General features: G+C 42.3%; 1 protein-coding gene across 1 annotated transcript; it reads right to left on the bottom strand.

The window, feature by feature from the left end:
* Positions 1–410: 410 nt before the first annotated feature.
* On the bottom strand, positions 411–24,701 carry zgc:154058 (uncharacterized protein LOC795538 homolog). The gene is made up of 8 exons (XM_041947379.1): positions 24,499–24,701; positions 23,742–23,989; positions 18,616–18,663; positions 17,601–17,687; positions 16,167–16,234; positions 10,745–10,872; positions 4,685–4,862; positions 411–4,082 (listed from the first exon to the last, which is right to left on the bottom strand). The coding sequence occupies exons 2-8, from the start codon at positions 23,804–23,806 to the stop codon at positions 3,811–3,813; spliced, it is 846 nt and encodes a 281-aa protein (XP_041803313.1). The 5' UTR covers positions 23,807–23,989; positions 24,499–24,701; the 3' UTR covers positions 411–3,810.
* Between the last annotated feature and the right edge of the window lie 600 nt (positions 24,702–25,301).

Genomic DNA, 25,301 nt, shown 5'->3' with positions numbered 1-25,301 from the left:
TTCTCACAGGGCGTTTAGAATATTTGAAGTCAGCTTTCGCCATTGCTTAATCACAAAGTATTCAATTTAATGCTTTCCTTCTGAAACACTTCTGATGAAGAGTGAACTGTGTTCGCTTTAAAACTTCACGTCTGTAAAGGTTTTGGACTTTGTGGTGAGCGCATCGACCCGTGCTGTCATCCGCAGCCGACATTGTTTTTGTAAGAGAGGTTTTCCTCTATTTAATGTGTTGATCTGTGTCATCTTCTGTCAATCTGTTGGCGGAGAATCTGGACAATGTAAATAATTAAACAATAAAGAAAATTAAAGATGTAAACACTTTGGCCTCTTCCACAACATGTTAAAAGGATGTGCTGAAGATAAAAATGGCATTTGGTTGCAACTTGCATGACGCTGATTATGAAGAGCAAACATTTTTATTTAAATTGTTTTTTTGTGGAACATTAAGGCATATATATATAATATATATATACACACACACACACACACAATCATATGACGTTTCATCAAAATAGAATTTACAACCTACCCCTCTTTGGTTTTCATTATCAAAATAATACATAAGGCACATAGGGAGCTTTTTGCATTTGAGAATTGAGTACAGAGTGACAGCTTTTGTGAGGTTTAATGTACAGACGCCAGTTAGTTTGTCAGAATGCTCTCACCAATGATCTACTGATTGCATGAATAAGCTAATATTTCTCGCAGATATTTAACTGTGTTTGTTCGGGCAGCACAAGCATTCTCACAAGCTAACTATGAAGGAATGTTTATTTTTAAGCTTTACAGACTCTTGATTAACAAAAATAATCTATTATATTGTGGCTAACCATCGAACCTACAACTGTGCAAAAAGCATTTGCACCTGTACTACACAAAATGAATACACATGACGAATAAATGTAAAACAAATGCCGTTAAGACGAAGACAACAAGGCAGAAGCGAGCAGGGTTCATTCTGCTTTTGATCGAGCAATGCAGCTGGTGTCGTAACATTTTCCTGAGTGCAAAGTTCAGACAGATCGATAAAAAAGGACAGAGAGTAGAGGGGTTGACACGAAGAAGAGGAGGCCGAGCAGGCGATGCAAAATGTGAATCAGATCCAAAGTAAGTCTCTCAAAAGAAATATTTTAAACCACCTTGGTAGTGTTCAGCAGGGAACAGGGGCAGCATGCATAAACCACAAATCAAACACGTACAGTAACTGTGTAATGACAAAATGTTTCTTGGTAGAGCAGCACCATCATTTGGCTTAACAGTTCAAATGCATCAAATCTTTACTGTGATCTGTTAGAATGCATATTGTAGAAGTAGTGTCACAAGGCTAAGTTTTACTTCAAGGTGATGCCAGGTAGAACGAACTGAAGATCGCTGCTGTACTAAAGCCAGAAGCACAGGCTGGAGTGCTCTTCATTATGGAGCTGCAGAAGTAAAACGAGAGCAGATTTGGCCTGAACGTGTGGCTGAGTGAATATCCGTAGCTGTGGGTACAAAAACATGTAGCTTTTCAAGTAGAAAACAAGACTTCCTGTGAGCTGAGCTGCAACATTCCAGCTCTGATTGCAACACAAACTCATGTGCAATAAGCGGTTTGACCAGTAGAGAGAAGCAAGTGATCAGTGGTGCGGCTGGTGTCGTTTCGGTCTTGCCAGCTCATTCCACAGAGCAGCGTGCTCAAGCTCTTCCACTCCAGTCTTGTTGAAAGCATTCATACATTCAGTCTGATAGTAAACTACTACATTTCATTCCTTCTGTAGGAGATTGTAAAACTGGGTTTGAAGAATGGCCACTTAAACCCAAAATACTGGCACTAAGGAAACCTCTGCTCAAACATGTGGCCAGCTGTGGTACGAGGGAGTGATATTTCTACTGTGCTACGGCTGTAAACCCCCTGCTTGCTCTGGTTTTTCACCAGAGAGCTCAGAGTGTGTTATGTTTGCTGAAAATATGAACAGTAGTTCTGGCGCCACTCTCTGTATTACAACACTGCCCAGAACATCACAAAATCAATGAATTCATTCAGCGACTGAACATCTGCACAGAGAAACGACTGAAAGAAAAAGCTATGCAACCACGAGGCTGTGCTACACTGACAGATATCAAGTCAGTGTAGGTAGCAGGGGGCATTTTTCAATGTAAATGAACTGATAGTGCCACATATCCTCTTTGGTATTCCTGGCACTCCCAGGCGTGCATGCAACCTTCTGTCCCTGCTCCTTCACGATCAGCAGTCAATACTGAGACCGACCCTATTTATCCATCTTATTGCTTTCACTTGTCAGACGTTAATCACGGCTAAACTCAGGGGGAAATGACAGGATAAGGCCTTCTGTATTTTAGCACCGTTACCACAGGCAAGCTGATATTTGGTATATTCTGCTGTACAGTAACATGGACGCAGGACAATGCATCTCACTTTTATCCTTCCTTTTCCCTTTGTCCCGCTACGCCAGCTAGACCAGCTCCAAAAACTCACGAGTTTCTGAGATTGAAAGGAAAAGTAAGCAGGTGAAGCAATAACGGCATGTTCTGCTCCTCCTTGCTGGGGAATAATGAGATGCAGACCTCCGACATGAAAACACGTGTGGTGCCGAGTTGTCACCAAACTCAATAAACCCAGAGCTCTGGCTTGAATTAGCTGGTATGCACTTGGCCTCTGGACACTGTATCATCTCTCCTCCGTATTCTTTACAGAGAGGAAGTTCAATGCTATTTGAGGTTCAAGGTCGATATACTGTATTGATCCTTACAATAAGAGATATTTTCAGACTCAGGCGTTCTCTTTGAATTATGAGGCACTGTATGTTCTGTATGTAGTTAAAGTAATGATATGGCACATCACCTAAAGCTTCCAGGCGCCAATCAGACATCCAGCAGACGCAGAGCAACATGATTATCCTAATGGCCACCTGAAAAATAGGAGTCCAACATTCAGTTTCCTTTCAGCCTTGGTTAACCAGCTCCTGAGAAACATCTGGGTCCTTCGGCTTGCCACACGGATCAACTTTCTTCACCTTCCACTTGTTAACCTTGGCAAGAAGGAAGCGTACATTCGGCTAGACAGAGTATGAAGGCTGAGTAACAGTCAGTTAAAAGCAGCTACATATTTGTGTAGAGTGTTCGGTGTGGTGAAGGTCATATCAAGAATATTACTTAATGCAGGTTTAAGTGATTGCAAAATACAGACCGCGGCCCTGTTCTACCTTCAGGATGAACTAAAACATTCAGTAACTCGTCTATCTGACAGACTGTTTCTTTGCTCAGGTCTGTCCTTGCTCCAACTGTGACACTCATGCATCATCTTCTCTCTCTCTCTGCCTTTCTCTCCGTCTCTCGGTAATACTGTCAGCTAGGCCATCCAGCAGCCTTCACTCCTTTACGTACAATAAAAGCATCACAGCGGTCACCAGAAGTGGGAATGGTCCAGGTTATAGTATCTCTGGGAGGAACAGTACATTTTCTTGATCTGACTGACAAATAACGCCCTGCTGGTCGCTGAGGACAGGGCTGAGTTTGGAGAAAATTTGGTTTCACACTGGTACAATGTGCAAAATGCAAACAAGTTCTTTAGAGACACCAAGCTCTGATGTGAGCACAATACAAGCGGAGCTCTCCACTGTGGCTGCAGATCTACACCCCTGGGGTTGAAATAGTAGAATCCACTCAGCCGTGAACGGCGACTGCACTGGCCTGGTTCATTTCAAAGCTTCAGACGAACATGGCTGGAAACGAATAATTAAACTCATTTGACAACCGGAGTTTGCAAGGAATAACCAAGCCAACTGTGTGGCATGAAGATGTGCCAGCGGGCTACAGTATGGACATGTTTTCAGGCTGGTGTGGATGTGGTTGTGAGTGTGGACCGGACCCTCCCAGTGCTCCCAGCGCGTCCACCTTGTGTTCTCTCCCAGCAGGCCCCAGGGCCCCTCCTCTAGCCAGCACTGCCATGGTATCTCCCGACATGCCGGCAAACTCGAAGGCAAATGTCCCGTAAAACAGCATGACGATGACGCAGAACACCCATTCAAAGATGGCTGACGCGTGCTGCAGGACGAAGCTCTCCTGACAGAAAAACACACCACCTGAAAACGTGGTTAAGGACAACAGCAGCAAAGCAGAATATGACTTGTCACTTTCGTCAATGTAAATACATGAAGCTGTTCAATACATTTTGACTTTTGCACTTGATAAGGCTCTGGAGTTATTGGAAACTGGATCACACGAGTTGGAAACAATCCTACGCAGCCACCACTGGAATCTGATTCTGCAAATGGCACCATACTAATAATATTAGTGGAGCCTAATCTATATCACCGACTGTGCAGAAAATACCTGATTTAAACAGAATGAATAGACACGCAAAAAATACTTGACTTTTCTAATTATTTGGTACAGCCCTGTGTGTTTGTGTGGTCATGTTGCTAAAGGTACAGGCAAGAAAGCAAAAATTTGTATTAACTGTCAAAATATTCTTTTAGACCATGTCTATCAGAGACATGACAGCATGTCCTCTGTCAGCCTTCAAATTGACTGTAAAATATGTGACATGATAAGACAGGATTTGACATTGAATACTAGAGGGAAGCTGTAATTGTGATATTAATCAGGCTGGCTGTTCTACACTCTTTTCTAAAGCACCCGATAGCCTTGAAGGCTGGTATCTGTTAGCGGCTGGAGAGGATACTGAGCACCAAGGCTACAAAGGCCAGCAGGGTCATGCAGAGCCGGAGGTGGGCCACGTTGTACTCCCCCTGGGTCTTGGCCAGTCGGTAAGTCAGTGCTGACTGCAGGCACACAAACAGCATACTGGTGGGGAAGGCAATGCCTGCTCCGACATAGTGGAGAACTTTGGCATTATCCACCTGTCACATAAAGAAAGGAGACAGAGGGGTTACATTAAAATGGGCAAAGCCACAAAATCGTCAGTTCAGCAGCTGACAGAAGCACCACGTGGGAACGATCAGAAGGGGGCAACATCAGACAACCTGTGCATCAAGCTATTGTCTCAGATCATTCATTGTTGTGTAACACCTTCTTCAAAGCGTCTTAGACTTCTTTTAGCAAAGAGGTACAAGTGAAACAAAGAGGGTGACACGTAGTAATCGACAGCAGCATGCCACACAACACAACGCCTCCTTTTCCCTGCCGGTCACAAGAACAATAAGAAACAATACACAAAAGAGCTGCTCAGGAGCATGTGACTGCAGCTCCCACTGCTGGATCCACACACATACACAAACCCAGACAGAGAGAGAGAGAGAGAGAGAGAGAGAGAGAGAGCTCAGATGTACTGATCACAACAGATAAGAGATTAATGGAGCATTAACCAAAGCTAAAAACACATCTCCAAAGACCAGACTAACTCACATGACAAAGAATTGCTTTTCTTGGCTGATGTTAAATGATTAAGGTCGTGTGTGTCGAAAAAAAAAGGTCCCTCTGCTCCACACGATTCTTAAGGATCATTAGAGAAATAGCCTAGAAGTTATTTCGTTTTGGCCACTAAGCCATTTGTCCATTGACCCGGTGAGTACATGCTGAACATTCTTGTGCAGTAGGCTAATCCCTGAACTGACAAAGTACGATTTCCAGGCAATTCAATACATAAAGTGCACACAGCAGTATGTACAGCGGTAAGTCTTTCTTAGATCCACCTGTGACACCTCCAGAGGTGGAGGTGGAGATGGAACAGAGATCAAAGACAGGACTTGCACATTTTTTCCACAGGTTTTTGTTCAAAAATCAGTGTTTTGTTCACAGTGGGAATTTTATTTTCCTTGAGTACGATTCCATAGTAAAGTGGCTATTACAAAATTACTTCTACTGCATCATCTACTGTAACTACATCAAACTGGCACGGTGGGGGTCTGAGCACCATATGCTTTCTTGTTGCTTTAACTGACGCTGCATGCACTCCAGAGCTTGATTAGTCGATCCACAGAAAATAGATCTGCACCACTTCCCAGATTCTAGCACTGATTGCAATGATTACCCGCTGGCTTAATGATGCTTTAAGCCATTGCTGTTCAAATCTTTGTATGTTTGTACACTGTATACAGTATGCCAGGATTATATGCTGTCTCAACACTGTGCATCAGAGACAATGGTGAAAAGGGGGAGGGAGTGATGGTGAGGTGGGGGTTTAGATGAAACAATGACGAGGATGAATAACGGATGAATGGTGAGAGCAGTGAAGTGGACTAAAATGGGGCAGCACAAGAAGTAAGAAACAATGAAGAAACAAGAGACATATGGGGAAATAAGGATGAGGAGAAGACTGCGTGTGTTCATCAGACACTACATTTCTCCGAGCATCTGTCTTCATCTGTCACTGCCTACACTTCATATATATATATCGTCATATATTCTAAAAGTTGCTGCCAACTTTTCATTATACAGTTCTCCTCAACTGTCACTATCAAAGGTCTCAAACGTGATCCTCTGCAGTAATTGTCCTCACGTAAAATGCAGCTTGATGACTAAGCAAGATCATCCGGATAAATCCATTCCTGCCGGCTGACGCTGACCCCCCTGCATAAATGAATAGTAATGGTGTTCAAACAGTGCAGCATTGGAGTCAGCAGAGCCCACGCGCCCTAGAGAAAGGGCTGGTTACAATAGGAAATACTGCACATGTGCAGTGACGGGATTTTTAATAAACCACCTCAAAAAAATACTTTGACTCTGCGTTGAATGAACGAAAGCGGCGTGTTTTTGAATGGCTGTGTTTTACGGTGAATGATTAAAGTGTGCAGAGTGATTAGAGCGCGATGATGTACATCATCACATCAACATGTGGGAACAAGCTCAACTGTAATCAAGCTTCCTGTTAGCTTCAGGTTTCATTTTCTGGAAACTGAACCAAATGAGATGAAATGAAACTACTGTCTTCTAACTGTTTACAACTCACAAATCTCTAACGTGTCACCACCAGCAGCAGCTATTGCAAAAGCAAAAAGATTTTGTTTCTTTTGAGCAGAGCCAGATTACCTGTTTCCACCTGTTTTTAGTCTTTGAGCGAGGCCAAGGTAACCAGCCGCTCACTGTGGCTTCATTTTTACCATACAGACATGAGAGCGGTGCTCATCCTCTCATCTACTTTAACTCTCTGCCAAAAAGCAAATAGGCATATTGACAAATTTGTCGAACTAGTCCTTTACATTTTATGAGATGCTTTCAAGAACGTTTGATACGGACAGGACTCCCTCTGGATGCAGCTGAAACAGCATCCGCAAGGCTCTGCTGACGGTGGGCATCGTCTGTGACTGAGAGTCACACTCATGAACAGCACTGTGTGGCAGTGGTGTGTTTCTCCATCATCTATTTATGTGCTTCTCTGCCCAAACCACCAGATCGCCTGACAGGAAAAGCCCCAGTGGCTGCACCATGGCTTTCCTGCCAAAGCCTTACATAACACTCAGCTACAAACTGAGGCAGTTGCCGCCGCTGAGTATGTTGCCATGTGTTGTGTTTTTTTGGTGCTTTTGCTCTTTGATCAGTCTGATCCGTTCATCAGATTTTGGCCGCCGTCTTCTCCTCTGATTCCAACTCGTCTGTGGTGCTGGCCTGCGGAGGCTGTGTCCATATGTTTTTGAGCCCGTGAGTTTGTGTCTGTGCTTCATTTTGCAGCAGACTTTCTATCCTGTCATGTGGTTTAAACAGTTTATTCACCATCAACAACATCTCTATTTCCATCCCACTGGAATGTCCCCGACTGTATGCGAGTCTGCGAGCGAGCGGCTAAGATCGGGCCTGTGATTGGTTATAGATGGGGCTGGGCCTCTGATACACACACCCTGTCTGCCCAGCTCTTCTCCATGCATGGCCAGACTTGATGACTCACTTCCCCCCCGGCTCTTCCCGTAAAATTCCTCCCAGTTCTGCAGAGCAGAGGCCCTGGAAGAAGCGGGAAGAAGGTGTACACGACCTTTGTTCATTCTCCGAGAAACTGCAACTGCACATCTGTTCCGCACACTCCCGTGAGACGATTCTTCCTTCATGAACTTCAGACATAAGCAGATTAAGCAAGACGTCATGTCACCCGCAGGAAACATTTAGCTAAGTATCCTTCTCATCTCTACCACACCTGTCATACAGATTCAGCACACATGTTTCAACAAACATGTGCAAATATAAGGAGGACTATTCAAGATGAGAGGACATAAGGCCAAGTATCAAAACAAAACAAAACATGTATTCAAAGTTACAGGAAGCTTTAAAACTGTTGGCTTTTTACATGGCTGCATTATATTGTAGTCTCTTTTCCTGTGAAAACATACTGTGGATTATACAAGTGACAGCTGATACACTCATGGAAACATTACTCTGCATAATAATGAAATGTGTTTCCATTCAAAATTTATTATTTTACTATTGCATGTATTTTAGAATTAGTATTAAAAGCTGACTACTAAAAACTACTACTGCTACTAAAAGTGGAAGGACAAAACCAGAACGGTAACAGAAGTATCCAGCCTCTCATCAACGTCTGTCTCTTCTCATATTTTAGAAAAATACCAAGGTTGTCTCATTAAGGCTACCCGTAACTTCTTACTCCCTCCCTCTTTCCGTCTTCAAAAAGACACACACATAAACACACAAACACACACTCGAGGCATCCAGCCAGGGCTCCAAATATTTAAACTTGACGAAATTCTTTCCCAAAGAACAAATATCTACAGGCGAGGAATTCAGGTTGGATTTCTTCACTGAGTGCCAAAGTTTTAACACTAAACTACCAGAAAGATCAGCGCAGCACTGTGTGTATGAAGGCCAGACAAACTTAAACAAACCTGAATGTGAATTTACTCCATAATACAGGGCATGTACATACAGACCTGATCAAAATCTTAAGACCAGTTGAAAAATAGCTAATTTACCTTTTGGACATTTGGATTTCAATGAGGTTTTAAGGAGAGCTACAATATGCAAAAGCAAGAAGGGGGAGTGTGAAAACAACAAGTAAACTGAAATATGCTGTTTATCAGCTGGTCAAAAGTTTAAGACCATCGCTCAAAAAATTACAAAAAGCTCTCCAAACCAGAACAAAAAATTTTCTCAGTAGGACTCAGTGATGAGTAGCTCCACCGTTCTTGTTAATCACTTCACATTTGGGCATGCTTGATGCGAGTGTTTCTAGGAAGCTATTGGGAACATTTGTCCCAGGGGATGAAGATGGCCTCACGCGGGGCATCCACTGTCTGGAACTGATGGCCATTTTTATAAACTTCCCTTGCCATCCATCCCCAAATGTTCTCTTTGGGATTTAAATCAGGGGAACATGCGGGATGGTCCAAAAGAGTGATGCTATTCTCCCTGAATAAGCGAGCATTGTGAACTGCAGCGTTGTCCTGTTTTAAAACCCAGCTGTTACCACACAGACGAGGGCCCTCAGTCATGAGGGATGCCCGCTGCAACATCTGCACGTAACCAGCCGCCGTTTGACGACCCTGCACCGCCTGAAGCTCCAGTGTTCCACCCCCGGATCATGATGGACCCCCCTCCACTGAGCCGGGTAGAAAACATTTCAGCCATCTGGACCGTCAAGGTAAAATTTTTTCTCATCAGAGAATAAAACTTTTTTCCGCCCTTCAATGTCCCATGTTTGATGCTCCCTGGCAAAGTCTAAATGGGCAGTTTTGTGGCGTTGAAGGAGACGGGGTCTTTTTTTGTTTTTGAAACCCTTTTCCCACAAAGGCCGTCTGATGGTTACTGCCCTGCAGTAAGGGCCTTAATTTGGGTCGAGGACCGCCCTGTGTCTTGATGGACAGCCAATCGGATCCTCCGGCTCAGCACAGGTGTAATTTTTTTGGGTCTACTACTTGACCCTTTTGTTCCATAATGCTCAGGATCTTTCAAAACATTTAGAATGACTGTCCTACTGCCTCCAACCTCAGCAGCAATGGCACGCTGCGAGAGGCCTTGCTTATGCAGCTTGACGATCCGGCCTTTTGCCTTTTATAGCCTGTGGTCTTAAACTTTTGATCAGCTGATAAACAGCCTATTTCAGTTTACTTGTTGTTTTCAATAAATTACTTTTTTAAAGTGCTTTTTGTCACACTCCCCCTTCTTGCTTTTGCATGTTGTAGCTCTACTTAAAACCTCATTAAAACTGGTCTTAAGATTTTGATCAGGTCTGTTGTGTCTGTGTGTGTGTGTGTGTGTGTGTGTGAGAGAGAGAGGAAGAAGAGAATGAGAGAGTTTAGAGAATTAGAGAAAGACAAAAGCAAAATAAAAGAGAAGCAGAAGCCTGAATATCAATGAGAAACCTGAGACATTCTCATGAAATGCAGTTCTGTTTTGGTCAGTGACTTTCATTATCGACAATTCTGCAAACAAGCAAATTATTTTATATTATTTTGATTAACTGCTTCGTCAACAAAACGTCAGAAAACAGGGAAAATGCCCTTTTTAATATCCTAGAACCCAACGTGATGTCTCATTTTGAGAATTTTGAGAATATTTGGCAAAAAAATGTAAAATAATCAATCATCCAAAAGTTGCTGATTGATTTTCCTTCAGATCTATTTCTGTGTGACAGTTTGTGACAGTTAGTTTCAGTCACTCGTTGATGGTTTACTGTCACCATCATGGTCTCTCACTCTCTTATGCTCAAACAAACTCTATCACTGGGACATATTTCTGTTTCCCAGGTGTAATCTTCCTACTTTTCTTTTACTATGCTAGATCTTTTTCATCATTCACTGTAAATTGTGTTTATTGCACTTTATCTGGATTACCATACCTGGAAGTTGCCCACCATTATGAGTCCAGCAGCACAGATCCAGCCTGTGGAGAGACTTGCTGTGTTGAGAACACAATTTTGGTGCTTCTCAATGACGTGGGCATAGCGAAGCAGCACAATCACCATAACTACAGAGAGAGAGAGAGAGAGAGAGAGTCAGTCATTATTGGTTCAGCAGATGAATAACACATTCAAATCACTGCACCAGTGAAATGCTTATTCTGGAAAGGTACCATGCACACTTGGTACTGCAAATGATTACTTTACATTGCCTGGTTTCAATTTAATGCCAACACTTGCACACCTCATTTAGCCAAAATACACAAAAATTCCTTGGACGCTGATTGAGAGTAAGACAAAACTGATTTCTCTGCCTAACAAGTGGAAATACGAGAGGCGGGAAATGGCGGGAGAGTGGGAACGATGCTCGGGTGGGGGTTGGTCTAGTCTTGCATAAGATTAAAAGGTGGAGGGGAACTAAGTACAGTATACGGGACAGATGACTGCTGTTGTGCTAATGCACTGTGACTGGGGGTATTGTTGGTGCACTGAGGAGCTGACCCCCGCTTGGTTTCCCTTTGTTAGCTCCTCACGGCTGGTGCTTGACGACAGCTGATTGGGCTTGGTGAAAGCGGGGCATGAGTGGTGAGTGGAAAAGAGGTGGGTGAGAGAATTAGAGGGGACAAGGAGCCCCTCATGTCTTGACCTGAAACCCATACATTGTCTCAGAGACTGAACTGTTGTCTTAACTCTGTCACCATCTCTGTGTCAGAGGCAGGCTTTAAGAGGGTCTACGCTGCCAAAAAGAGAATAAAAATGGAAACCGTGGTCGCAGAGAGGAAAGAAAAACATCAGTGCAGGATTTTACAATGTGAAGCTTTGTCCCCACTAGTCAGGGTTTGGATACGTTGGCCTCTGTGGCTCCAAGCCAGCATCTCAATGACAAGACACATTTCATAACCTGGCCACAACCTGTTCTTGTGTTCATTATCTCACAATGCTGACGATTTGGAAAACAGAATGCAGATGTCAGTTATCTTGTGTAAGTTATTTTGTTGTGGCAGGTTATTTTGATCAAAGGGAGGGTAAATTATAATAACAAACATCATAGAGTTTTTTGAAGTGTCACTCAAACGTGCAAAGCATTTCAGCCTTTTGTTTTATTTTACTGGATTTTCAGAATGAGAATTTATCTGAACGTATATTGATTTGTGATGTGCAGATCCTCAAGCCCTACCTGGTGAGTGTGTTCTTGTTTTCGTGTTTTCACAAAGCACTACAAATCATCTTGGCAAAGTGATTTCAGTTACAATCATGGAAAAACAAACAGCAGTGTCTCCAGGCTTGGAAACAATCTTGTCTTTGTCTGTTTCCTACTCCTTTTTTTTTTAAATGGAGAACACACTGCCTTGCTGAAGAAAGTCAACTGCAGTTTATTTCATTAGATTATGGCCTCTTGGTCTCTCTGCTGCAGACTGGCTGTCTGTGGATTTTTCCTACTTCAACAAAATGACTTTTTCATCATTACAAATGAGCATGTTTGAACTTGCTGGCATTTAGCAGTTACCATGAAATGATGTAAGCTAGGCCTGAAGGTTAAAGACGAGAAAGAACATTTTTCCCATTACTCTCTATAACCAAATCCATCTTTCACTTGTATTTTGTACACTCTGAAGGCATTTGTATGGGCTGTTTTCTGGCATATTTCTTTGAGGATGCATGTCATGCTGAGGGGCTTCAGGCTCCTACAGCATTCAGTCAGGGCATGTGTGATGGGTGAGCAGCATAGATGACATCCACCTGGCAACAGATGATCAGAACAAGCTGTTGCCTGACAGCTCAACAATAAGTTTACATAATACACATAAACAAGAGTCCCTAACACATTCCCAACTTTAGTCACCATCCACATAGCCGCCCTTTCCGGATCTTACTCCTTTTCTCTGAGCTCAGGAAGCTCAGGGGAGGAACCAAAGTCTCCCATCCCAGTGCATACACACCATTGTTTCTCTATCATAGAAGTTACCTTGCAACATGGGTGAACACTGTAACTTATTTTACTATTACGATTTTGGCAATTGTGCCAAACAAACACAAACAATTGTGAAAACAAAATACTGGAGATAAAACAGTGATTGGGCCGCGTTCTGTTTTGCAGCAATGCTTTCGTTTTGTCTCGTGTCATAAATCCAGCACACCCCTTTCCTTCACAGGGTGCGCTTTCATCCCTCCCTACACACCCAAACTCACTCCCAGCCAGGCTGTGGCTTGTTTAGTTCACTGCGGTCAAGTCAGCCACTTGGATTTTTATGCGTGTCTATCCGTGCTGTTACTGTACTGGTGTTAAGAGTGGTCAGAAAGGACGAGAGAGTCAGATTTCTGCTATCGTTTCTCACAATTTATATACCAAATAAAAACAAAATTATAATACAAATAAGCCTTTATATTTATAATATTATATGTTATATTATTATCATTATTCAAAGACAGTTTTTTATTAGTTGTCCAGCTGATTATATTTAAAGTTCAAGGAAATCCACTGTTAAAAAGTTCAATTATGTTCAAGTCAAAGAGCAATTGTGTTAAATACTCGCAATCCCAATACTGAGTATTATTTTTGTAAATCATTGAGCAGCCTTAAAAAACTTGTGCACATTCCCACAGAAGTCACATCAGCCACACCGCAGCTCACAGTTAAATAAACCCTGCTGTCCCCACAAGGAGATACATTTCAAAACAAACGCCCGGCTGCGTTCTCTCCCACAGGAGGCATGCTGAGAAAGAATACATGCATTGTCTTTGAATCGTTGCGTGTGTGCACACTGGCAGGGACTGGGATAAAAAGGAGAAGAATAATTATGAGGCAATATACAGTTCATTCGGTCCATGTAATCCCAGAGACCCCTGAGCCAACTGCAGCGGGTGTAATCTACAAAGTAAGACATAAATCAGTAGGCTAAGAAGCCATTCACTGATTATTTACAATAGCTTGTTGTACAGCTACGTGCCACATCAGCTTAACCTACTTTTGCAGAGTCCTAATAACTGGCTTCACAACAGGTATTAACATATGCTATGTTCAGACTAATTGGATGGTGAAGAAAAAATCAACAAACATGCAGGAGCTGTAAACACAACTAATTTGGCCTGAAGACAGAAGGAGTCAAACTACATGCACGTGCTGTCACATATCTGTTCCACCAGGTGTAAAAGCAGCTTGACTTAACGTAGTGTAGATAATGATCCTGCTGCTACTACAACCACTGTTTATGTAACACTAAGTCAGTGATAATCTATGTGTTTGGCAAAGGACAACAGAGTTTATCATGTTTAATCATAAGGAAATCCAATTAAGAGCGAGACCGATGCACCAGCCAGGCCGACATAATGACTGAGAAAGTGCAAGAAGTCGTGCTAAAATTCCCTGTCTGGTCCAACCAACACAGAACACATATTCAGTTTACTAACGTAGAAAACAAAGAAAAGCAGCAAATATTCCCACTTGAGAGGCTGGAACAAGTGATTTTTTTGTTTGAAAAATGACTCAGTGCTCAATTAAATCGCCGCCAATTAATTTTCTATCGATGAACTTATCAATGAATGGACTAATCCTTTGAGCTCTAGCCATGTGTTTATGTTAAACTCGCAAATGTCACTATGGGTATTTGCCTCAAAAACGGGAACGATCGGGACAGGAGAAGCACCTTGTGTCTCCCTGCTACCCAAAAACTAACTGCGACATTTTGAAAGATGCACTGATGATACAAACATTGTGTCAGGACTAACGGGCCAGGATGGCTCGGCAGGCAAACACAGTTAACTGGAAAAGTTTCGACAGAATTACAAGTCGCCTTGAGTCAGACGTGAACTGTCATCATGGTTGAGCAATGTGGAGACAGGAAATGTGCAATATTGCGGTGCCATGAGAAGGAAAATGTTTGGCTGCTGCATTGTTTGGTTGTCACATAACATTTTCTGAATTGATCTTTGATTTTGTAAAACTGAACAGCAGAATCAAAGTGCAGTGGTTAGTCTGCCTCTCTTTCTCTTGCACAAAAACATATATGTACACAAGCTCAACAGACTGACCTACTACGGTTCAGGGGTCATGGCTGTCTCACAGTGCTGGTCAGATGCTGGACTTTCACTGCTGCCTGAGCAGACTTCACACTGAGCTGCAACAGTCTGGTCCATACCACCAGACTCTCAAGCATAGTACACCATGTGTAGAGCAGAGCTGTGATGTGGCTCTCAGCAACACACGATTTAACAATGATGTAAGTTATTTTATGAATCTACAAGGATCTTATCATGGATTTGTCCCTGCCTTCACCTCAGATGTAGCAAGCAACGGCCAATCAGACAGACAGGCAGGCCCTAAGTAGTGTAGCTGCTAGAGGCATGGAGACTCCTTATGAAAAGACAAACAAGGCAAGGCAAGCTCTCCCCCGCTTTACATACACACACACGCACGCACGCACGCACACACACACACACACACACACACACACACACACACACACACACAGAACATGTCAAAGCCACAGCTGGGAAACATTAACTCGATCAGGGTAGTCAGAATCACCAGTTAACCCAGGGAACAGCACGTGTAGACTCAAAAAAACACGCCGACCCGCACATGGGAGCTCATTCCCTTCTTTTAAAGATCATGCATGGTTTCCTTGTGCCTGCTAAACTACACACTCACAGTGCATGTGTGCTTGTTCATTCATGCATAATTCACTATAAAGCCATTCTGAAGCTAAATTTGTTGTCATTTCTAGCCCCTCTTTCATTCAAAACGACCACATGCAGGGTTTTCACTGGCTGTTGGGTCAGTGTGGTTGTAGCTTTCGTACAGGGCCAACGTTTTTCAAGGGGGAACAAAACATAAGCAAAACAGTCGATCAAAACAACTACATTTGGTACTACTACTATTCATCAAGCCTCTGTTAATCTGTTCATTTGACTTATTTCTTTTATAAAACTATTTGGTATATTATACAGATTGACAGAACTTTATCAGCAACTGTTATGATGATCAATTAATCATTTTCAAAGAGAAACCTTTTCTGGGTCCAGGTGTGAAATGTGAAGATTTGCTGGGTTTTTTTTCAGTTTTACATGATAGTAACCTGATTATCTTTTGGTTTTGGACATTACCTTGGCCTCTGGGAAATTATGAGGAGCATTTTTCACAAGTTTTTAGGCTTTTTATAGACAAAAATGATCAAGCTAGAAAATAATCACACACATTAATAGATAATATAATAATAATTAGTTGAAACCTGAATACTGTGAGTTCTTAACTTACAGAGAAAGCTATTCTTGATAGGGTGACTTAAAGTAGAAGTTGAAATCAATGATTGCGACATTGTGTGTTGCGTGTGCGTATTGATTGTGTGTGCACATGATACCTTACCCATGAATGATCCTGTGCTGCAGATAAGGCTGAAGAAGCAGCTCTCAGGGGGAAGAGTCCCACATTTACTGCAAGAGAGAGTACACAGAAATAAATCAGGGAAATACTGTGAATCAACCTACGCACATGATATTGTGCCACGAACTCTCCTCCCACGCTGTGCACTCTGAAATATAGCATTTTTTTAGAGATGCATTTCTACTCATGCAATAAGGAAGTGTGTGCGTGCGGGGGTGGCGGGGGGAGAACCACACTTCCTCACATCCCATCATCAAGCCTCTGACTTTTCACCTACTGCCTCTCCTCTAGGAATGGGAAATGTTTGTAGGAGGGGAAGGCAGGAGACAGCCAGCACAGGCTGTCTGTGCCCGAGCTACTGCTGCCTACAAAGCCAAAGCCTTCTCAGCTGACTGCAGTTACACACACACACACACACACACACACACACACACACACACACACACACACACACACACACACACACACACACACACACACACACACACACAAGCATATGCTCTCTCTCATACACACACACACACAAACAGACACACACAGACACACACTCACACTCACACTCACACACACACACACACACACACACACACACACACACACACACACACACACACACGCTTCAGGACATGGTTGCTTTGATGGATTTGGCATTTTAATGTATGGCTATGAACATTTAGTCAGATTCTAGTCATCTGACATCGTTTGATTTCAGTCAACTACTGTCCATCTCTTCCATCTTTACCATTAAACTGCAGAATTAAGCAACAACAACAGCAACACTTGATTTATACATTTCTTCGTTTCTCTGTCCATCTGTAGTTGAACCTTGTTTGAGAGCTATTTAATATTTCTGGGCACATTACGGCGTGTGCCCAGAAATATTACATGTTATCTGTGTTTAGGTAAAAACACAAGCAGTGATTTCTTTGCATTTTTTAATGATGCTCTCCAGATTTTTTTTTATAAAGACCACAGTATTTACACACCACAGCTGGTCTTTGATGTTAAAAGCTCAGTCAGACAAAAATCTAAACAAAAGAGTGGGAGTGTCTTGATTTCTTCCCAAATGTAAGCCGACTCCTCTGTGTGTGTGTGTTTACATGGCTAAGTGCAGGCCCATGCTTTGCCTCTGAACTGCCACGGTGGCAGGCAGGATATTTCAGCCCCAAGTTATTTTCAGAATGCACACACACATGCGCGCACACGTGCACATGGTCACACACTCTCAGGAGAAATGTCTCCTTCAAGCTCACTCACATTTTATCAACAATGTGTCGACAGGGGTCGTGTAAAACAATGGGACAGTGTTCCTGTTTTTAAAGACCAGACTAGAAACTAGAAACACAGAGACAGAAGAGGGACAGAGGGACTGACGGGCAGAGGCAGGGTTGAGTTCAGAATGGGGCTCTCACTGACCTTATGAGAGGTACATTGTCTAGTGTGCAGCACAAGGTTGGCCCACTCTGCAAATACAGCTCCTCTTCACATGACTGGTTGTACAACCTGGAAAACCAAACATGCAACCAAACATGCATGCACATGTGCACACACACACATACACACACACACACACACACACACACACACACAAACAAAGTAGTGCAAGGCTCAATGTTAAGAACACAAATCACATTTACTTTAAGTTGTGGAAATAACTGGTACAATTTCAACCCTACTGGGAAATCACCAACAAAGCACAGATGTATTTCTGAATATCACAACAATATATAAGATTATCTGGTAAAAATATTCAATTTGTGATATAATGAACATTTTCAGTCTTTAGATCACAGTCACAATGTTGTGCCATTTTGTGGGGTCACAACCAGGCTTCCTTTGTTTTTAGCAATGGTGAGTCAAAGTGGCAGAGAACCACTGTGTCATCAAATAGTAGCTGGTAGAGATTAACCTCAGCTTGTCCGAAACAAACCCAGGGTCCAGAGGAACGGCCCATCACTCACTGACAGTGCATGAATTACAAATCTTAAATCCCAGTTTACTGCAGTTTGGTCTAATGTGAGTGGATGTAGGTGTGTCTCTCAAACATATGTGAGGTGACTGACTAGGAAACAATCCCATTACTTAATGTACCGACGGAGGTAATTGCATTCTGTAGAGACAAGGGTCGGAGAGACAACGACATTGACAGGGAGAGCTTCAGTAGCCGAATGATTACAATGCATGCCGCATGGTCGCAACTGTCGCTGGTTGGATTCCAGCCAGCAACCTCTGCTGCAAATAAACCCCTCTCTCTCTGTCCCCGGTTCCTGTCTGCTTCTTAACCTGTCACTATCATGCAATCAAATAAAGGCAAAAAATACCCCTCTCCCAAAAAATACAATGGCAAATCAGCAGATTGCAATGAATTATTTTGTAGAGTGTTTAGGGATCAACAGATGAAGCAAAACACAGGATGGATGAAGTAACATACCAGTTATCCACAGGGCAGACGTGCTGGTTATACAGGGCCATGGCATACCTAAAAGACAGATAGTATGATGAGTCATAAAAAAGGAGACAATGTTGGTATATTGTGATCTTATTTTATGATTACACCATCATCCAAAGTGATTCAATAATTAGTAATAATTCAGAACAAGAACAGATTTTTAAATAACCAAAATTCAAGCATCAAACAATGAGGAATGCACTGACAGAGCCGTAGCCAATGAAATATTTCAATGTGACCCCAGGGTGGCCACAGACAGAGGTAGCGAGTGTGCAGTGTGGGAATACTTCCTGAATACAAGAAAACAATTATTTTTGTTTAAGTAAAAACCCAAAGCTCCGTCAAGGTTTAACACGTTACACTATCTAATATTTGTAGACTTGGACTATACTTTTACGACCAAAATGTCAGATGCTATGCTGCTTCAAATCACCTACATCAGCATTTTAATTTACATTAATTGTCAACAGCCATCATCCTGCTAGTCTGACCTACCACTGAGTTGTTTGTTCAACCTGAAGGACCAGGACATCTGACATCTGATCATTTCTTATCACTCTAACCAGAACGCAAAGGGCCAGAGAAGACTGGTCTGTGTCGGTCACACTGATGAAATCCCGAAGGATTGTTTAGTTGGTCAGGTCACTGACCAGCCACATCCATAGAGAAGTCAATGGCCAGAAGATCAAAAGACAGAAACTGTATATTGTGAGCTTAAGACCCATATTATATTCAGACAAAGATTTGGATTTTTGTTTTATTGTCAACATGCTTAAAATTGCTACACTTCTTTCATTCATGTTTAGTGTCCACAATTGAATTAAACATTGGACAAAAACAGAATCTCTGGGTGGATAATGTGACTGAGACTGAGACAGTCGTCAATTAAATACAAGCTAGACCAATAAATCAGCCAGGTAATATGTCCGTTGATATTAGCTAATTGTAGATGTATCAGTATCAATTAAATCAATTAATTAATTTAATCTATTTAAATAAAATTAACCTGTATGATTCTAAACTGTGAGAAATAAAAAGGCACCAAATCCTTACATTTAAGGGGCTGGAACAGGCAAATGTTTGACATCTTTACTTGAAAAATGACTGAAACGGTTAATCAATTATCAAAGTTGTTGGCAATTGATTGATCGTTGCAGCTCTATGAAATGCCAGTGAATGGCTCACTTCTTGGCTCACTCCCCCACCAGCAACATGTGCAGCTCAACTGTGTCTGCTTTGTCCATATATGTCCAAGTCATGTGGAGCAGCAGATGTACCTGAGACAAATGCAGAAGTCTGCACATTGAACGGTTGGTCTCACTGCTCAATATGAGGTGCAGAGGTAGAAATAGTCGATAGCCATAGGTGTTAACACATGCAAAAACCGTTAAATTGTAAAAAAAAACTATAATCAAGATATACAATTCTATTGTTTACAATATACGATTAACATTTCAAATGGGCAAAGCGAAGCTCTGGAAGGAAAAGCAATCCTCATGTTGTCTCCTCATTAATCACACATGCATGTAGTAAACACTGATCGAAACAACATGTTCAACAGCCAGAAAAAGATGGAGCGACCGACTGTCAGAGACGCGGAGAGTCAGACACAGAAACTATCTGTCCTGATTTGTGAAAGCAGTCGTAGGTCAGTAGGAGGTTAAGTACCAATCAAGTATGTTTCCAGGGCCGATCGTATCCTACTCACAAACCACTCTTTGAGGGACAGAGACATATCATAAAGACACACACACACCTGCTACCCAGAGGACACAGCGACAATGCATACACACACCCTGTGTGACAACATCTATAGGAAGCAAGATTTGTTGTATGCGTGACAATAATTCTGGTGTTGTATTGTTTCCACAATACCATATCAATACAAAATGTCAGAACTTAAAGGTGAACATGCTAATTTGGAGAGCAAGAGAGAAGCGTCTCACGTTTCAAAAGTTTCAAAATCATTGTGATAAACAGTATAACACAGCTGAGTAGTTACAGTTATGTTATCGTTGTGAGCACATCATTTCTAGGAGAATCAGGCCAAGAGGTCACTGCCAGTATCGACTGCAGCATATGGTTCTAACAGTGCTCAACAAAGATGTAACAGTTATTATGAATATGTGGTTCATACCAAAGCTGCACACACACACACACACACACACACACTTCTACACTATAAAGCCTGTAAATCACTCTCATCCCTTAAATATATAGCTGCCATTAGTCAAAGGTTATGTGCAGAGTTCAGTTTTGTGGGAGCAGAGAATGTCATCTGTTTGCTTTGTATTGCACACTAGGTGAGATCTGCCACAACATCCTACACAGAAAAGCTAAAAATTAAACAACAATCATTACAAGGACAGCCAATCTCTGCATTTAATTCTTATAGATTTTAAGACAATCCAAAAGCAGTAATTACTATTAGAATATCAACATTATGAAGTATCTATTTGTGGCTCTGTCTTAACATTAAGCGTGAGCAAGCAGAAGGCAGTACTCAATTAAGATGGTTTCTTCGTGTTCTCGGGCTTCATGCGATGGCGGTGGCAACATCTGATTGGCTGGTTACTGGCTGGGATTAGGCTACACGAGTTACCATGTGAAAAATCATATAATCCAGATGGTTGTCTGCAGAGAGCACGAGTCTTGCATAATGCAGTGGTGTGAGTGGAATATGTCTGTCAGGTAGAAGGTTGCCAGAGTACCAGGCCCGAGCCCTTTGACAGTACCATCACACCAACTTGACAAAAACAAAAGAAGCCTGCAAATGTAGAGGCTTACGGGGGCTTCATTAGAAAAAATGTAGGAAAATAAACTATAGCCAGCTGAAGTTGCTAAAACCTCTGAGGCACATTTTTTGCATTTGGTCAGTTTCCAGAGCTAAAATAGCAGCAGTGCAGCCCAGGGACATTTCTAAATAAAGTGGTCTTTTTTAGCTGTATGTGGAACTAAACTAGCGCAGTAATAATAGGTTTGTTTACATAATTAGACCTCTATCAAAGCTCAGCAGTGGTTGTAAATTGTAATTGCACGCCTGTGAGCAATATATAGGAGGAGCAGACCATGTTTTTCTATTTAGGATTGAACAAGGAACATTAAGGAAAGACTTTCATGGAAAGAACTGGTATGGACTGTTAGAATTCCCAAATGCTGTGCAAAAATAACACATCAGAAGCCACAGGAAAGGGTGTGATGCATAAACTATGAATGAATTTTGGGCAGTATAGACTAGACTCTGCTACTCTGACTGGTAGCTGTAGCTTCTAAAACACACGGTATCTTAAAACTGAAGGCAAAATATGTGCTCAAAAACTATTTCAAAGCTAAACAGCATGCACTGCATACAGGTATAGTGGAGCCACACTGCAGTTTCAACCACACTGCTTGACTCAAAAAGGTCAGCAAAAGATTCTCTGCCAAGACTCTTGGGTGGGCACAAGCTTGAGCCTTCCTCTGGCTCCACAGACCTTTTGTGCACTGGGCATGGCCGCCAGATGTGGAGGGAAAGTTCTGCTTACACTCTCTATTACCCCCTTCCAGTATTTACCTTACTCCCACCCAGTCACCCACAGTGAGAGAAGGAGTTACGCAACATGTCACATCCTTTGACATTCTGCTAGTCAGGAAAAAGACTCTTGCCTTTAGAAACAAGGCGTCCTTGTCAAGGTAACGGGAAGGAAATTTGCTTAAAGGCAGTGCCAGTCAGGAACATTTGGCATCTTGACTCAAATCAACTCTCTACCTCAGAAGCACACGCCAAAACAAGATGGAAATGTGCAAAGCTGGCACAAATTTTCACCTGCATGCTCTTCATCTCGGTTTATGTCTGTAGCAATGTTAACAACTGAACCACTTCTTTTCTGCAAAGCTCTGCACACCTGAATACACACTCCAGACTGCACTGTGAAGCAGCCAAGTTCAAACAGTAATTGGTGTGCACGGTCTCAGCTTTGGCATCTGATTGACTGCTTACTCTTCAGGCAACTCATCATAGATGCAGCACATAGCCTAAATACAGAACTACGACAATCTGGAGTTGGGCCATCTGTCTCTCTCCCCCTGAGGTTTGCATTCCTCCTCCTGAAGTAATAACAGAGCAGCGAGAAGAGCTGCCAGCCGAAACATAACCAGGAGGTACTCGTTCTTTTCTCTCCAGCACATCTGCTCAGATACCGTGCCGCAGATAATTAAGCTACGCTGCGAACCTGCATGTCTCACTTTCAAGAGAGGGGCGATAATCCCAGATCCTTCCTGTAGAGAGTTAATCCACATGCAATTGCCATGGCTCCCAGGAATTCAGGGTAAATATGCAGTGTTACTCTCCTGGAGGCAAGAGAGGCTCAGGTGTCAAAGGTTTTTCAACTTAAACATTAACAACAAACTTGTTAGAATATGCCCTGGGTGTCACTGTGTGTATTCTATGTGAAAGATCATTTGCAAAATATAATTTTCACTCTGACGACAAAAATTCAGATGAGAAGCATTTATGTTTTCACTGAATTCAAAACAAATGCGAGAAACTGAAAAAGACTGTGATTAGTCAATGGCTGTGCAGGCAGAACAAGTGTGTGCGAAACCAGTTTTTAATGGCTCTGCTAACCAGTTAAATAGTTTATGTAGAGTGCCTTAGTGGACTGGATTTGGTTTATTACACAGTAGCACTTGGATATATCGTGATGCAGATGTGAAGTAGCAGTATATTGTATATTGCTACTGTTCAGCCTTACTTAGCATTTATTCTATTTGGGATTACACGTGGCGTGTTTTTTGTTGAAAAAAAATGAATAAATAAGTGTATGTCGAAATTTTGTGGCCATTGCAGAAGTTGTATGTTTCTTTCACTTTTGATAAAAGGTTACTGTGTGGACAGGAAGAACTACTTATGCATCAGGCAAGTGTATTATGCTCTTACACCATAATCTGTGTAACATTACTGACATAAAATAACACTTGCACAGAGCATCACTGCTCACTACCAAGGCAGCAGACAATTTCACAAACCATTTCAGTCTCAGATGGCATGAAGAGGTACTTCAGCTTTTATAGCTATATAGATATAACACTTTTTTTTTTTTTTACTGTCGACAAAATATAACACTTACACAACCCATATCCCAGTGATGGTCAGAACTGGGAGGCTAACGGGCAGTATCATCCAGAGAGACATCTTCCAGCACCTCGAACAGCCCCTTTCTTCTTTTTCCTCTTCGGCCAGCCGAGCGATATCTGCTCAAGTAGTACTAACATTTAACTGAGTGTCACTGACACCTGCGCTGCCACCGACTGATTCATTTTCATGAAGATGGAGGGTGGTAGATGGGACACTGGCAGGACAGATGTGTCCTTTAAGCTGGTGAATGAGAGGAGAATGGAAGTGAGTTAGATCAGGGTCATTCACCTACTGATAAGGTAATCATCATAGTCATCATGAAGGCAGTCAGTTTAAGTAATGTGAGTAAGACTCAGGTCAGGGTTATGTGATGCTCAAGGAAGTTTCATGTGCAAAGACGATTGTATGCAGAAGGGTTACATTACAAACAAAAACACCTGTGATGTAACTCAATACAATGTCTGTTTTTGTGAAATTGGAGGTCCTGTTTTACCTGAGTTTGTTGGACTTATCTGGAAGTCCACTTTATTTTAGCGGAGAAACAGTTTGTTTTAGGAAACTTAGCCACCGAACTTGATGTAAAATGGTGATGATGTGTTTTGTGGCACAGGTTTACGCGTATTTCAATTTAAAACTCATGCACGGTTAGTTAACACCTCTCATGCCACATGGTAGCCGCTCACGTTCACGTTTCTAGGTAGCAATCACGAAAAAACATCAAACGCAAATCTGTGACTAACGTTACTCACCTTCTGCAGTTATGCTAGCTACAAAGTTTTTGCTGTTTCTGGCTACTTTCAGTACGCCGACCTGTCCTCCACACCTCTGGCAACAAAGTATTCCACACTGGACTCGCCGGACACGTTGCAGCCTTATTTCTATATCAATTCCAAGTTTTGCTCTCCCGAACATCTGATGTCGCGCTCGCCGTTGTCGCCTCGCTCAGGAGTGGGGGAAGGCTCGCTCTCGCATGCAGTCGGTCTAGCCGCATCGCCGCCACGAGACAATCCAGCTGTTTGACTCCGCCCACCAAAAAAGCCTGTAGTAACGGTGTACGTTACATTCATGTCAGGTTGCTCACCAAGTGGGCGGGGTCGAACGGAAAATAACGAAGCAAAAAGCAGTTTCTCAATATTGGATGTCGTGTTTTACAGTAGAACTATGCCAGCTCAAGGAAAACGACGTTAGTTAAGATTTCACTGTTTCAACCATTGATATTTTTAATGTGTCCGACTTTCAGGCCCATAAGCGACAGTGTCAGAAAGCAAACTCGGAACCCAGCTGTTTCCTAGCAACGCAATACAGGTTAAGGAAGTACAATATTAATTTTACTTGCTTTGGCTCAGCTGAAACGGCTCCGGGTGCGTTTCACACAGAAACGCGCTTCTTTTAATGTGACTTTCCTCTCTGAGCTGATCGTGTTTTCTTCTCTCACTGTAAAGTCAGACGACTCAGCCAATAAACAGGTACAACTACACTGACATTTGAGACTATATCTGCAAAGAAAGGATAACCAAGTCTGTGTATATCCTCGTGTGTGGTGGTGCAGAAT

Source organism: Chelmon rostratus, chromosome 11 (assembly GCF_017976325.1).
Source record: "Chelmon rostratus isolate fCheRos1 chromosome 11, fCheRos1.pri, whole genome shotgun sequence".
NCBI lineage: Eukaryota > Metazoa > Chordata > Actinopteri > Chaetodontiformes > Chaetodontidae > Chelmon > Chelmon rostratus.
The sequence above is the reverse complement of the archived record's forward strand: the minus strand, read 5'-3'. Positions and strand labels throughout refer to the sequence as shown.